Source organism: Callorhinus ursinus, unplaced genomic scaffold (assembly GCF_003265705.2).
Source record: "Callorhinus ursinus isolate GAN/ISIS: 27379988/994484 unplaced genomic scaffold, GSC_fseal_2.0 scaffold22, whole genome shotgun sequence".
Taxonomy (NCBI): domain Eukaryota; kingdom Metazoa; phylum Chordata; class Mammalia; order Carnivora; family Otariidae; genus Callorhinus; species Callorhinus ursinus.
In genome coordinates this window covers 1,587,475-1,602,090 of record NW_027397084.1, presented here as the reverse complement: position 1 = coordinate 1,602,090, position 14,616 = coordinate 1,587,475, and the positions used below count along the sequence as shown (strand labels likewise).

Below are 14,616 nucleotides of genomic sequence, written 5' to 3'. Positions count from 1 at the left end.
AATTATTGTTCTTTTATTATGGCATATGGATAGATAGGTTTTTCTAAAAGTCCTTTTAGACCAGTTTCTCAACCTTGGCACTTATCTGCTGGATCAAATAAATCTTTGTTGTGGGGGGTCTGTCCTGTGCATTGTGGGATGTTTAGCTTTATCTCAGGCCTCTGCTCACTGGATGCCAGGAGTACTACACAACCCTGCCCCAAGCAGTGACACTGCCAAATGTCTCTGGGGGGCAAAAGTGTCCCTGGTTGAGAACCACTGTTTTAACACATATACAGCTCTATTTATAGATGAAATGGTAAGCCTCGTATTCTGGTTTTTTGGTTAGAACAACTCAGCAAAATAAAATTCTGGCTTATTGTTGCACAACATTGTTTCACATACATATCAAACAGGTCAAAAAACTCCCCAGCAACTTCATATACAAAAAAGGAAAAAAAAAATCTTTCATCTCTGGCCTTAACCATCTCATATAAACCAACTACTTATATTATAGCTAAGCACATACACAAAAAAAGTTACCAGAATGCTTGGAATAAGACTTTTTTTTTTTAAACAAGATTTTTTTTTTCTCCTTTAAAATGATAATGAACATGGTCACATCACAAGTAAAGTCAGAAGTAGGACAGAGAATGCTCTGAAGGCTGGTTTGGTCATCCGAGATCATTAAAATGGCTGACCACTACCAATGTGTAAAAAATATAAAATGTAAATAAAAAATATAAAATGTAAATAAAAAATAGAAACAAAATATCCTTTTAAGGTACTTTTAAGAAAAAAAGCAGGGCCTTGGAAGTTTTGGTTTTTTCCTCTCCTGTGGCAAACTCATTTTGTGATTTTGGTTGGGTGGTGGAGATTGTGTGTCATCTGTGGGTAAACCTGGTATTCTTAACAAAATAATCCAGTGGGGGTGCAGAGATTTGTGGTTGGGGTATAGATAAAACAAGACTGGTTGAAACTGGTGATGGGTTCTGTTACACTATGTTTTCTATTTCTATAGATATTTGAAACTTTTCATAATATAAAGTTTAAAGGAAGTATTACTATGCAACAAATACAGGTTTAAATCCCAGAAGAATGAACATTAAGGTTGAAAGTTTTGATCTATGTTTCAAATCTGGGGAAACATTTTGAAAAGCCTCAAGGAAATAAGGATCTCTCCTAACTACAAGTATTCGGTATCTACCTGAAAAGCCCTGTGGCTGAAAAATAGGTGGCCAGGGAACTTGAGATCCTGGGACAAGAAACAGTTAACAATTAGCCTATGGGGGTGCCTGGGTGGCTCAGTCGCTGGGTGTCTGCCTTCAGCTCGGGTCGTGATCCCAGGGTCCTGGGATCGAGCCCCGCATCGGGCTCCCTGCTCAGCAGGAAGCCTGCTTCTCCCTCTCCCACTCCCCCTGCTTGTGTTCCCTCTCTCACTGTGTCTTTCTCTGTCAAATAAATAAGATCTTAAAAAAAAAAATAAAAGAATCTGAAAGTGTGAGTATGTTTAAAAAAAAAACCAAACAATTAGCCTATGAATGCCAATGTGAACATTACTTTACATTCACTAGAATGAAAGAGATGGCTCCCTAAGGGAGAGTTTTTGGATGCTTCAGAAGGAAAAAGCTCTGAAAAGCTTTAGTATCCTCAACACAGATGAGCAGATATTTCTCACTTCCTTCTCTAATATATTAAGTTTTAAAACATTATCTCCACCCATGGCAACTTTGTAGTAAGGACTCAATAATAACCCTGTCTACTGGATACATAAATTCAGTTTTCAAGATCAGGTTTACTTCTTTTTTTAAAGATTTTATTTATTTATTTGATAGAGAGAGACACAGTGAGAGAGGGAACACAAGCAGGGGGAGTGGGAGAGGGAGAAGCAGGCTTCCTGCTGAGCAGGGAGCCCGATGTGGGGCTCGATCCCAGGACCCTGGGATCATGACCTGAGCCAAAGGCAGACACTTAACAACTGTGCCACCCAAGTGCCCCAAGATCAGGTTTACTTTTATTTATTTTTATTTATTTATTTGAGAGAATGAGAGAGAGAGCATGAGAGGGGGAGGGTCAGAGGGAGAAGCAGACTCCCTGCTGAGCAGGGAGCCCGTTGTGGGACTCAATCCTGGGACTCCAGGATCATGACCTGAGCCGAAGGCAGTCACTTAACCAACTGAGCCACCCAGGCGCCCAGGTTTACTTTTATTCAGTATCCTTATCTCTTCTAAGAATTCACTGTGAAAGATTCTACTTCTATGCTGCTTTCTATTCCCAATCACTAGTATTCTTTTTTTCCCCCCAGCATTAAAAAAAAAAAAAAAAAAAAAATTGAAGTAACCTCTACGTCCAGTGTGGGGCTTGAACCCATGTAAGATCAAAGAGTCTCATGCTCTACTGACTGAGCCAGCCACGTGCCCCTCTAATTACTTCTAATAAGAGTGACGAGGAGTTACAGGTGTCCTAGAATTGTGGTCTTTACCACTGTGAAGAAGGTATACAGAAGTAAATCTAAACATACTAGCCTGACAGGAAGGGGAGAATTTCCATAATTTCTTTTTTAGGATGTAGGTACTTACATCTTCAGGTAAAGACTTCACCAATTCACTATGAGCCATAGGTTTGATGCTTAATTGATGGATAATCTCTCGCTTAATTTCATCTGTAGCATTTACCTGTCCAACTCCAGGACTAAATCTCTCTCCTGTCAATGCAAAAGTACATATACACACATTTAACATAATCACAATACTTAACACAATATATTTTTCTTTCTGTGCAGTGGGACAGTAAATAATTGGTTTGGCAGCAAACTAGGGTGAGAGCAGCTCCTAACCATACTTCTGAGGCTCAGACACAACAGGTGAGTGCAGGCTTTGGGTAGCAGAGAGAGAAAACTCTGGATGCTATTTTGAAAGAGTGGGATCAGAAGGCAGGAAGGGACTGGATGTAGTCAAAAACTGTTAGAGCAGTAGTTGTAACCAGAGGACTAGGAAACTGCTTTCATGCCATCTGCCACATGGTAGCAGGGAAGGAGAGCCTTCCTTTGACCTTCTATCTAGTGGCAAATAAAATCTCACCTTCTGAGACCTTCGTTAGTATCACCTCCTGACAGGAGCCAGGATTTTCTGCTCTATGGACTACAGAGTCAAAAATAGCAGAGGAGGTAGAGAAGGTAAAGAATAAAAGAACAGGAAAGGTGGAGGTGACAGGACTGAAAATACAGGCAAGAAGAGAAGAAATCTGCATCTACTAGCCACAGGTCTCTATTAACTTATTTTTTTTAATCATATCTAAAGCCAAGATGATAGTTCTGCACACAAAACCACAGAAAGAAACATACCTAAGATATAAAGTAACAGTAAATAGCTCCTAAATATCCTATTCTTACTTTGCCAAACTCTTCTGTCCTACTTTTTTCTCCCCAAAGAGCCTTTCAGATTATTCTGCTTCAGAACTTGTACTCTCTTGTTCTAAAGCACCATGGCACTCTCACTCTCAGTGCTACAGTAACCAGAAGGGGGAAAGAGACGGATGCTCTAATCCTCCCCTGAAGCTGAAGAACTGCTCAAACGAAAGAAACCTAGCTTAGAAATTCAGAACTATTTGTTATCACAAAAGCCAGTGTAATTGATAAATGTCACAAACAATCCATACTCACCAACAAGCATTATAATGAGGTATAGCATTTCTTCTATTAGAGTGTTGTTTTGCTGAACTACATCCTGTAACAAGTGGAGGGGTGAGAAAGTTCAGGGATACAAATACAAACACTGTATTATCTCAGATGATTAACACAGCCAAAAAAAAAAAAAAGAAAGATACTTCTTTAATGATGTATTATGGTCTTTTAAACATGCTCTTACCTTATGGGTAATCTCAGAGCTAAATCTTTTTCCATAGTCTGGAGTACTGAAAATCTGATAAAGTTCAAAGCGGCTGAGCATTATCATCAGGAAATGATTTGGATCCATCATGGAGACACCTGTCTTTTTTTTTTTTTTTTTTTTAATGTTTGAGATAAAGGAAAAGAGAGAGGTCAAAAGGGCTACTAAACAATTAGTGAAAGCTATTTTGGGTTGAGTTAAGTGAAAATAGCTTACTTATTCACCAATCTCTATAAAAGATGAAAACCCACTTAGTCAAGTCCCTACCTGTGGAAGTTACAAGTGTGGACAAGAATCTAAGCTGGTAAAAAAAAGTATACACAAAACAACCCCCCCCAACCCTACATATCAGAATAACATGTTCTCTTGCCTTTTAATTCTCTGAATTGACTGCAACCCTATGAATTCAGCTCTGACATTTTATCTCAGGGCTCTCTTATCACTGTCTAGTAGTGTATGGACTCTGAGAGAAATGTGCTATGGCAATTATGCTTCTAGTACTTTTTATTTACCTAATATTAAGCTCTTATCAAGAACTCTCAAATTAATTTTTGGTGATAAAAACTATACCAACTGAAACAATAGCTTTTAAATATTAGTTTTAATTCTCCTTTAATTCCATTTGTATAAATTCTAAATCAACTTGGACTTTGTTTTGAGCCAATCATTTTTGAAATATACATTTCATAACCTTTTCTGTCATTTCAAAATCCATTCAGCAATAATATGGAAAAACCACTATGTGATAAGCATTGTGCTATGCACAATGGACAAAAAGAGACTAAGATATAGTTGCCATGGTTTAGTGGAGGGACAAAAAGTAAATAGGCAACCACGATCCAGAGCTATGAATGCTATGGTGGGGAAGAGCACCATGCTATGGGCCTTCCCAAATGGGATACTTAGCTACATTTCTGTGTGTCAGGGAAGGCTTTCCGGAGAAAGGGACACTAAACACTAAGACATAAAGGAAAACAAGTTACAAGGTGAACAGAAAAGGAAGGGGGTGGGGTAGGCAAACTAAGGAGCAAAAGAAATAAACGTGCAGAATTTAAGACTTAAGAGAGAGCATGGCAATTCAGGGAGTTTTAACACGGTTAAGTTTCACAAGCCTTGGAAATCAGTTTAAGGGGTTTGGGTCTTTAACCAGAGGACAATGAAAAAAGGATGGCTTTCAGGTTTCTGACTCAACTATACAACTGTATAGATTGTTAAACAATACACCAAGGTAGGAAACCCAAGACAGGAGGAAGGTATGGAGGGAATAAGAGGAGTTAGTTTGAATATGTTAAATCTGAGATGTGTCCAGGAAATCTAGATGGGAATGTTCTATAGGCTGCTAGCCATATGAGTTTGCAGCTCAGTAGACAGGGCTAGAGTTAAGAGATTTGGGAGTAATCGTAAGTGACTGGGTTCTGTGGAAATGACAAGAAGAAAAATGTTCCCTACAACCTGTAAGTTTAATACTTTTAATTCATTACCTGAAGCATTACTATATCCTTGTCAAACATTTCACGTCTGCATTTCACATTATGGTAGTAATAAATCTAAAAAAAAAAAATTAATTATATTGGGTAAATAGGTTTTTATTTGTGCAGCTCCCTCCTCTCCCCAGTCCCCAAGAGCACATGGGTTTAATACAAGTGTGAATGTGGGTGCACATGTATGAGTGCACACACACACACACGTGCACACACACACACAATGTAGTTCTCTCAACAGTTAATACTATCTTAGCAGAGATTAATTAATTAGAAATTTCCAGATTTCAGTGTTCATGCTATGGTACACATTTTGCAGCCAACTTTCTGGGTTTCCCCAACAAAGCTACTCTCCTGTAAGGTTTATGGCTATGAAAAATGAAAACAAAACCAAAACCTATGCCAAGCCTTGATAAGGTCTAAAAATAAAACCTCAATTTCAGAGCTATTAATAGAACTTTTTTTTGATTGAAGTATAGTTGACACACAACGTTCCATTAGTTTCAGGTGTACAACATAGTGACTGGACAAGTCTACATGTTATGCTCTGCTCACCACAAGTGCAGCTCCCACTGGTCACCATTTAACACTCTAACAATACCACTGACTATATTCCCTATGCTGTGCCTTTCATCTTCGTGACTCACTCATTCCACAATTGGAAACTTGTACCTCCCACTATGCTTCACCCATTTTACCCATCCCCCTACCCCTTACCCTCTGGCAACCATCAGTTTCTAAGAACTTTCAACTTTTACCACAATTTTATTTAAATAGATGAAATCTGGATTTTTATTATGTTTTGTAAAACTGTTCTAAAAATGATCTCAAGTTAAAAATCAAGAAAATTAAGTTCATTTCTACTTTGATATTGTTTCTTGACAAAGTATGAATAAAAGTTCTAAGAAACTTTTTGGTTTAACATTAATCTTCTTGAACAATTTTAACATAGATAACTCAACTTTCAGTGACTTAAGTACGTTGAAAATTACAACCGTCACAGAAGCCGAAGGAAGAGATGGATTGAAAAGTCTTCATAAACTAAAAAACACTTACCTGGTTTACTAGAGAGAACCCATTTCTTCTCCACATGCCTGCATGTACTTGGGCACATAAAACAAGACATCTAAGAGGGTGTTCTATCAACATGGGTGGGCTAAGTTCACTCTGTATATACAAAAAAAAAAAAAAATTAAAATCCATAAAAATCTCAACTCTATAAAGAAGACAGGGTGATAGGGATGGAAACTGTATCAAACAGTAGTTAAAATTAAAATAAAAGTATGTTTATGTGATGGTTAATTTTGTGTCAACTTGGCTAGGCCGTGGTACCCAGTTTTTGATTAACGCTAGTCCACGTGTTGCTGTGAAAAGTATTTTGTAGATGTGATTAGCATTTAAATCAATACACTCTGAGTTAAGCACATTACTCTCTGTAATGTAGGTGGACTTCATCCAATTAGTTCAAGGCCTTAAAAGAAACACTGAAGTCCCCCCAACCAGGGATGAAGAAATTCTGTTTCCAGAATGCCTCTGGACCTCAGACTACAATATCAACTCTTCCTTGGGTCTCCGGCCTGCTGGACTACCATGCAGGCATATTTCAGACTTGCCAGGCCCCAAAACTGCATAAGCCAATTGCTTACAATAAATCAAATTTTTTCTCTTTTTCTCTCTCCATACTTACATACCCATGTGCACATGCATGTGCACACAACCTTCTATTGGTTCTGTTTTTCTGCGGAACCCTGATTAACAAAATTTGTTTCAAAGTGATTTCAAGTACATGGAACATAATAAAAATATGCACTTACTTTTTTAATATGTGATTTATTTGAGAGAGAGACAGAAATAGTGACAGAGATAGCAAGAGAGAGCACAAGCAGAGAGAAGTGGGAGAAGCAGGCTCCCAGCTGAGCAGGGAGCCCAACGTGGGGCTCGATCCCAGGGCTCAGAGATCATGACCCGAGCTGAAGGCAGATGCTCAACCGACTGAGCCACCCAGGTGCCCCTAGGTATTTACTTTTATTTTTTTAAAAAGATTTTGTTTATTTCTTTGACAGAGAGAGACACAATGAGAGAGGGAACACAAGGAGAGGGAGCGGGACAGGGAGAAGCAGGCTTCCCACTGAGCAGGGAGCCCGATGTGGGGCTCGATCCCAGGACCCTGGGATCATGACCTGAGCCGAGGGCAGGCGCTTAACGACTGAGCCACCCAGGTGTCCCTAGGCATTTACTTTTAAATGTTAGGATTACTTACTAGAGGAAGGAGCTCTGGAAATTTATATGCGACTTCACTTTTGCTTAATAATACATGTAAACCTGCATAGGAGAACAAACAAAAAAGCATTTCTACAACTGTAAATCATTTAGAAAAAAAGTCCTAAATATTCACTCAACTTTGTATCTAACTACTCTTTCTCTTTGGGAACCTATCCCATTACAAATTAAGATAAAAAATGAATTGCATCTATAAATGAAGCTTTTTGAATTGATATTCTCATGAACCTCTGTGTCAAAGGTACACTTAGAGCTAAAGTCCTAATTACATTTACTAATACACACCGATGACATTTTATATAAGTAAATGTCAGATATACAAACACGGCAGAAGCAGTTCTATAATTATCAAACAATTTATGTATGTTATGTCCACTTTAAGGGTCATACTTCACTGGGCTGTGGAGTTTGTTCCCATTTAAAGTATAGCAGGAGAGATCCTTCTGGCAAGTGAACAGAGAGACTAGTCCTGGGATTCGTGGTCCATGCTGATCCTGACCGCAGATTTAAGTTCCCCAGAACTTCCAGCGTAAGATCAAAGCCTCTCTAGTTCCTAACTGCAAAGGGCTCTTACATAGCTCAACCTTGCTTAATTCTGTTAACTAAGAATTAAGTGTACTGTTTATGTTGTTGTCTACACAGAGAATGCTTTTTACAATCTTATCAATAGGTGAGGCCACTTGGTCAAGCCTGGCTTGAGGCTTTTGTATCCAAGACCTGCATCATGAGTCTCATTCTGACAACCTGCACTTGACATCTGCCACTCGAGCTCCATTAGTACACACTCCAAGTTGTTCTTGAACTGTTTTGTGTGTGTTTTCTTAGTAAGCTCTTCAATTAGATTATAAGCATTTAGGCCAAGCTTTATCAAACACAGTCAGCAGAATGCTCAAAAATGTTCACTGAGGTCTGAGAGCAGTAAAGACCTAGGCAGAAACGAGTATAACTCTCATTTCTATATAACTATCAACACTGGCCTCCAACATACAACCAGATTTTTAAAGGCAGCAAAGACCAGCAGCTGAGTTGTAAATAGGACCAACATTCCTGCATCCCAGCTGAATACTTTCCCACAACACCATGCTGTCACCTGCTCCCATCAATTATCAACAGGTTCAGTATGCTCAAAGCACTTATGGAAACAAAACAGGGCCTGAACAAGTTTCATACTAAGTACTTCTTTGCTGTTCCATTTGTCGCATTACTGACATTTAGATGTCTAAGTTTCCTTAAATCTCTACAACTTCCATAAGACTGTTGGAATGCTAGGCTCTAGCAGCAAGAAAATGTGACAATACTCAGAAAAATGAAAAAAAAATGCATTCAGAAAAGAGGATTATTACTCCTGTCCCATGGACTTTAAAAGGATGATAATGGATACTAGGACTAGCTCTATGCCCACAAATTTGATAACTTAGATGAAATAAAACAATTTCTCAAAAAACACGAACTACCAAAACTCCTAGAAGGAGAAACATAACTAGAACTAACCTGTATCCATTAAAGAAATTGAATCAGTAATTAATGACCTTCCAAAAAAGAAAGTATCAAATCCATATGGTTTCACTGAGGAACTCTACCAAACATTTAAGGAAGAAATGGCATCAATTCTCCACAATCTCTTACACACACACACACATTTTCACATATTATTCAGCCACATACTTAAGATAAACTACAAATTCTGCAATGAGTAAAAATAGCTACCTTTACAACTTTTCTACTCTCACAGTTAAAAGTGGAACTAAAGGGAACAGCAGTATGTGAGTAGGATAAGAATTCCGGCAATCAAGAAATATGGAAGGAAGCTACATCGAAAAGAGTCTGTAGATAGAGATGGACAAGTGCATATTCTAAGTTTTTGGCCGCTGCAAGGTGGCGGCTTCAAATACTCTACCAAGTATAAAGGGCTTGTAAATCAACTACTTATGATTAAAAAACTCTCATTCCAATGTGGGACTCACTCTTGACCTGCTGCTTCAAAACGTTATCAATAAATGACTAAAAAACAGCTTAGAGGGAAAGAAAAAAAAAATTTAGGGTGGTTTCAATTTATCAGCAATCACTTAAGTGATAGGGTGATTTGAATGGTAACAACGCAGACTCTGAATGTGAGTTGAGTTAGGCACATGGTATATATGTGGTAAGCATGTGATATGTGCAGTTTAGAAGTCTGACGCAGCACCATGGTACAGTCGTTATAGACATGGCTTCTGGGGCCAAAGCACCTCACAATTCCTATTCTCTTTCCTGCTGCACGACCCTAAGGAAGTCACTTCTATGTCTCAGTCTTCCCCTCTGCGAAGCACATTTACTAATACCTACCTCATAGGCTGATGTGTGGTGATTAAATAAGTCAATGCTTATAAAACTCTCAGTATAACGTATAGTAAGTATTCAATAAATATTAACCACAAATAACAATTTAAAAGATAATTTCAGGGTTCTTTTTTGGGGAGAAATGCTTTACCTGCAAGTAAGCGAGAAACTGGGAGGTGAATGCTAACTTTTTCTTGGGAAACACAGTATCTGATAGTTTCCACTGAATGTCCACAAATGCTTAACGTGATTGGTTGTTCACCATCAGTGAAACCACCATGACACTGCATCAATACAGCAAGGCATTTCTTGTAAGCTTCAATTAACACTTTTTCCTAAAAAAGAGGGTTTTCTGTAAGTTACTTCAAAGGCTGGGTTTCTACAACATTGAATAAGCACCTCAAATTCAACGATGAGTAAGTACCTCAGATATCAATATAGGCAACACCAAACGCCATCTTCCCTCCCCCAGTATGGTCCCTCTTCCAGCGCCCTGTCTCAGGGAATGACATCTCCATACAGCTGTGGAAATCTAGAAGTTATTCCAATACCCTCCTTTCCCTCTGCCCAATCTATTACACTAAGCTGGCAATTTCATCTTCTAAATTTCTCTCAAATCTGGCCACTGATCATCTCCAGTAATTCAAAGGAAAGCCAACCATCTATTAAATCCCCTGCTTCTACTTCTGCCCTCTTCCATCTATTCCTAATTTTTAAAAAAACATGTAAACTGGATCATGTCACCTTTTCTAGCTTGGTAACCACTAGTGGCATCCCAACTCTATTAGAATAAAACCCAAACTTCGTTCCAGGGCCTCCAAGGCCTGCAAAGTCAGGCCCCTGTCCAGTCCTCTACCTTTAACCTCTGTGCTCCAACCTAAGCCTTCTCACAGCTCCTGGACCAACCATACTCTTTCTCATCACAGAACATGATGAGGCTGTCTCACAGTCAGGAATATTCTTTGCTCTTTGACCAGTTAACTCTTACACATAGTTCAGATCTCATAGAAGTCTTCTCTTACCTCTTAACTTACACAGGCTCTCATCTAGACTTTATAGCCAAAGGGAAGCAAAGTAATTTTAAGACGGAGAACAAATGAAACAGTTGTAAAGCTTTATTTTTGGATACATTTCTAAACTCTTCTTTTTATATGCTCAAAATCTAGATGAGATTATGGGAAAAAAAATGTAGATTGTAACATAAGAGAAGAGAGAGAGTGGATCATTTATTCCTCTATTTTCCAAGTTTTTTCTAAGGCTTTGGAATTTTAACTTTTATGGAATTTATAGGTAAGAGAGGAAAAGATGTTATTTCATGAGGTAAGTATCACCACTATCCTCTCCAAATCTCCTCAGAATTCTTAGGAATCTATTTATTCCCCATCTTCCATTTATCTCCTACCGCCTACCCCGGAAGAAACTCACGTCTAAAGCACACCAGTCCTGCATCATTGAAATGACATGTGTTAATTTCATTTGTAGTGTGAAGGCTGCCTCCCATTCTGGTTCCATTTCAATATGCTGTCCTACTTGACGTGTAATTGGATCCATTCCCTTAAAAGAAGCAAAAAGATTTTATTTTTATTTTATTTTAACTTTTAAAACATTTTATTCATTTATATGACAGAGAGAGAGAGCACAAGCAGCCAGAATGGCAGGCAGAAGGAGAGGGAGAGAGCCCGACACGGGGCTCTATCCCAGGGTCCTGGATCATGACCTAAGCCGAAGGCAGACACTTAACAGACTGAGCCACCCAGGTGCCCCAAAAGAAGCAAAAAGATTTTAAATGGATTAAAATTACGTTTGTCCTCTTACATGGAAACTTAATATAGAAAAAATATATATTGATTATAAAAACATATAAAAGTTTTAACAAGAAGCTTCAAGTAGTATAAGAAGAAGTTCAACTCCCTAAATTACATGTTTATGTATTAACATTCTCTAAAATATAAATTAAAAACCCCAGTATAGAACAAATATGTTTGAGGCAATCTTGCATATTTTTTTTTTAAAGATTTTATTTGTTTATTCATGAGAGACAGAGAGAGAGACAGAAGCAGAGGGAGAAGCAGGCTCCCAAGGAGCAGGGAGCCTGATGCGGGACTCGATCCCAGGATCCCGGGATCATGACCTGAGCTGAAGGCAGACGCTTAACCATCTGAGCCACCCAGCTGCCCTTTGCATATGTTTTAAACAGTAAAATGTATACTTCACTGCAACGAGCCTTCAAATTATTTTTTAGCTCTATCATCTATAGACCAAACTGTTAGAAGAAATTAGACAGGCTTTTAAAATGTTACTGAATTTATATTTTATGATATACTAGAATAAAGTTTTCATATTTATTCCTAATCTGCAACTAAAAGTTCTCATAGACTAAAAGAAAGCAACACAAAACAAAAAAAACCAAAAAAAAACCCAGAAATGCAAAACAAAAAGATAAAATAAGTTTTATAAGAATATACATTTTTTAAAAAAGATTTTATTTATCTATTTGAGGGAGAGAGAAAGAGAGAGAGCATGAGCAGGGGAGAGGGACAGAGGGAGATGCAAAAGCAGGCTCCCCGCTGAGCAGGCGCCCCAAGAATATACAGTTTTGAAAGAATTTTTAATATATGTTTCAGAAACTAGCTTAAGAGGGCGCCTGAGTGGATCAGTTGGTTAAGAGTCTGCCTTTAGGACACTTCCGGGTGGGACCACAGTGAGGCGGCTGGGCAGGGGCTGGTAGCTCCGGCGGCAACCATGGCGTATAACGGCCTCACGGTGCCTCTCATCGTAATGAGCGTGTTCTGGGGCTTCGTCGGCTTCTGCGTGCCCTGGTTCATTCTTAAGGGTCCCAACCGGGGAGTTATCATCACCATGCTGGTAACCTGTTCAGTTTGCTGCTATCTCTTTTGGCTGATTGCAATTCTGGCCCAACTCAACCCTCTCTTTAGACCACAGTTGAAAAATGAAACCATCTGGTACCTCAAGTATCATTGGCCTTAAGGAGGAAGACCTGCTCTCCAGTGTGCCATCATTGAGGTCACGAAGAGAATTCCTCTAGATGCAAAATCAACTCCAAACCCAGACCACCTTCTTTGACTCACCTCTTTTGGCCGTCAGCTGCCTTAAATATTCACACCATGTTTGAATATCTTATTCTACAATGCAGTATTTTTCCTGTCACCTTTATTACGTTTTGACGAATTATGTGCCTACTTAACCTAAACTGTGCTGACTCTGTAAAGTGTTTATGCACTCTTCTGAGATAGAAGGTGCTATTCTTCTGAGAAATACATTGCTGTCTCCTTGGAACCTGTGAATTTGAAGATGACTCCTGCCTGGTCACAACATGGGAATCAGCAAAGTGTTTAACTGTCACAAGACAGAATCCAGTGGGGCAATCAGTAGGAGAGCGTGTTCAGAGGGGCTGTCAGACCCAACAGAATTGCACCAAAGTATATTTTCAGGATGACTTTCTTATTTCTGCCATCTACTGGAATAAATTATTTTTCTCTGTGGAAAAAAACAAAAAAAAACAAAAAACAAAACAAAAAAAAGAGTCTGCCTTTGGCTCAGGTCATGATCCCAGGGTCCTGGGATCGAGCCCCACGTCGGGCTCCCTGCTCAGTGGGGAGCCTGCTTCTCCCTCTCCCTCTGCCTGCTTGCACGCTCTCTCTGTCAAATAAATAAAATCTTAAAAAAAAAAAAAACAAAAACTAGCCTAACTACTCTCTTGGTGTGTCAGAACTGATTATAGAAAATAGAGGATACCTCAAGTATCTAAAATGACCAAAGTTTCGGGCGCCTGGGTGGCTCAGTTGGTTAAGCAACTGCCTTCGGCTCAGGTCATGATCCTGGAGTCCCGGGATCGAGTCCCGCATCGGGCTTCCCCGCTCAGTGGGGAGTCTGCTTCTCCCTCTGACCCTCTTCCCTCTCGTGCTCTCTATCTCTCATTCTCTCTCTCTCAAATAAATAAACAAAATTAAAAAAAAAAATAAAAAATAAAATGACCAAAGTTTCTACAGATAGAAAAACATAGAAGTATTATGATAAATTAAACATTCCAACCCAACAAAAAAACCAGAATATTTTCCAAAAATGATAAGCTGATTTTGTTTATTTCTTGCTTAAGAAAGCCAGACAGCGGGGTGACTGCCTTCAGCTCAGGTCATGATCTTGGAGTCCCAGGATCGAGTCCCACATCGGGCTCCCTGCTCAGCGGGGAGTCTGCTTCTCCCTCTGACCCTCCCCCCTCTCATGCTCTCTCTCTCTCTCATTCTCTCTCTCAAATAAATAAATAAATAAAAATCTTAAAAAAAAAAGAAAGCCAGACAGCTATTAAAAGAATTATAATGGTACGGCTCAGATATTTTGGGATGACATCTACCTTCTTACAGTTAAAATCATATACCAGTTGGTTTCTGCTTCTAGATTCTGTTCTGTATATGGGGATGTTTCCAAAAAAGAGAATTAAACAGAGGGAAGCAAGTTCTATACTGTATTATATAAATATCATATCAAGGAGAGAAAAAGAATTATGGAAACATTAAAAATAAAAATTAAACATTATAGTTTCTTAATTACTAACGTCACAATACTTCCATGTAAGCATATTAAAAAGAGTAAACTTGCAATCCTCAAAGAAAGAATGTTAATGGTAACCAAAAGAACAACCAAATACAAAA

At 38.8% G+C, this 14,616-nt stretch overlaps 1 protein-coding gene and 1 pseudogene across 10 annotated transcripts in view; one reads left to right on the top strand and one right to left on the bottom strand.

The window, feature by feature from the left end:
* Positions 1 to 14,616, bottom strand: part of UBR2 (ubiquitin protein ligase E3 component n-recognin 2) — a 119,730-nt gene that overhangs the window by 37,613 nt on the left and 67,501 nt on the right. For 8 of the 10 annotated variants that reach the window (XR_012381908.1, XM_073904986.1, XM_073904984.1 and 5 more), the window contains 8 exons: positions 11,372 to 11,500; positions 10,098 to 10,281; positions 7,608 to 7,669; positions 6,404 to 6,514; positions 5,348 to 5,413; positions 3,846 to 3,968; positions 3,641 to 3,704; positions 2,559 to 2,683 (listed from right to left, as the gene is read on the bottom strand). Coding sequence is in view for 8 of the 10 variants with exons in the window: in XM_073904986.1 (XP_073761087.1) it covers positions 2,559 to 2,683; positions 3,641 to 3,704; positions 3,846 to 3,968; positions 5,348 to 5,413; positions 6,404 to 6,514; positions 7,608 to 7,669; positions 10,098 to 10,281; positions 11,372 to 11,500 (864 nt within the window). In the remaining 2 variants the exon portion in view is untranslated. Of the gene's footprint in view, positions 1 to 2,558; positions 2,684 to 3,640; positions 3,705 to 3,845; positions 3,969 to 5,347; positions 5,414 to 6,403; positions 6,515 to 7,607; positions 7,670 to 10,097; positions 10,282 to 11,371; positions 11,501 to 14,616 lie in introns of those variants that run through there. The other 2 variants (XR_012381909.1, XM_073904987.1) reach the window with 2 other exon arrangements.
* Positions 12,632 to 13,478, top strand: LOC112837893 (V-type proton ATPase subunit e 1 pseudogene; annotated as a pseudogene).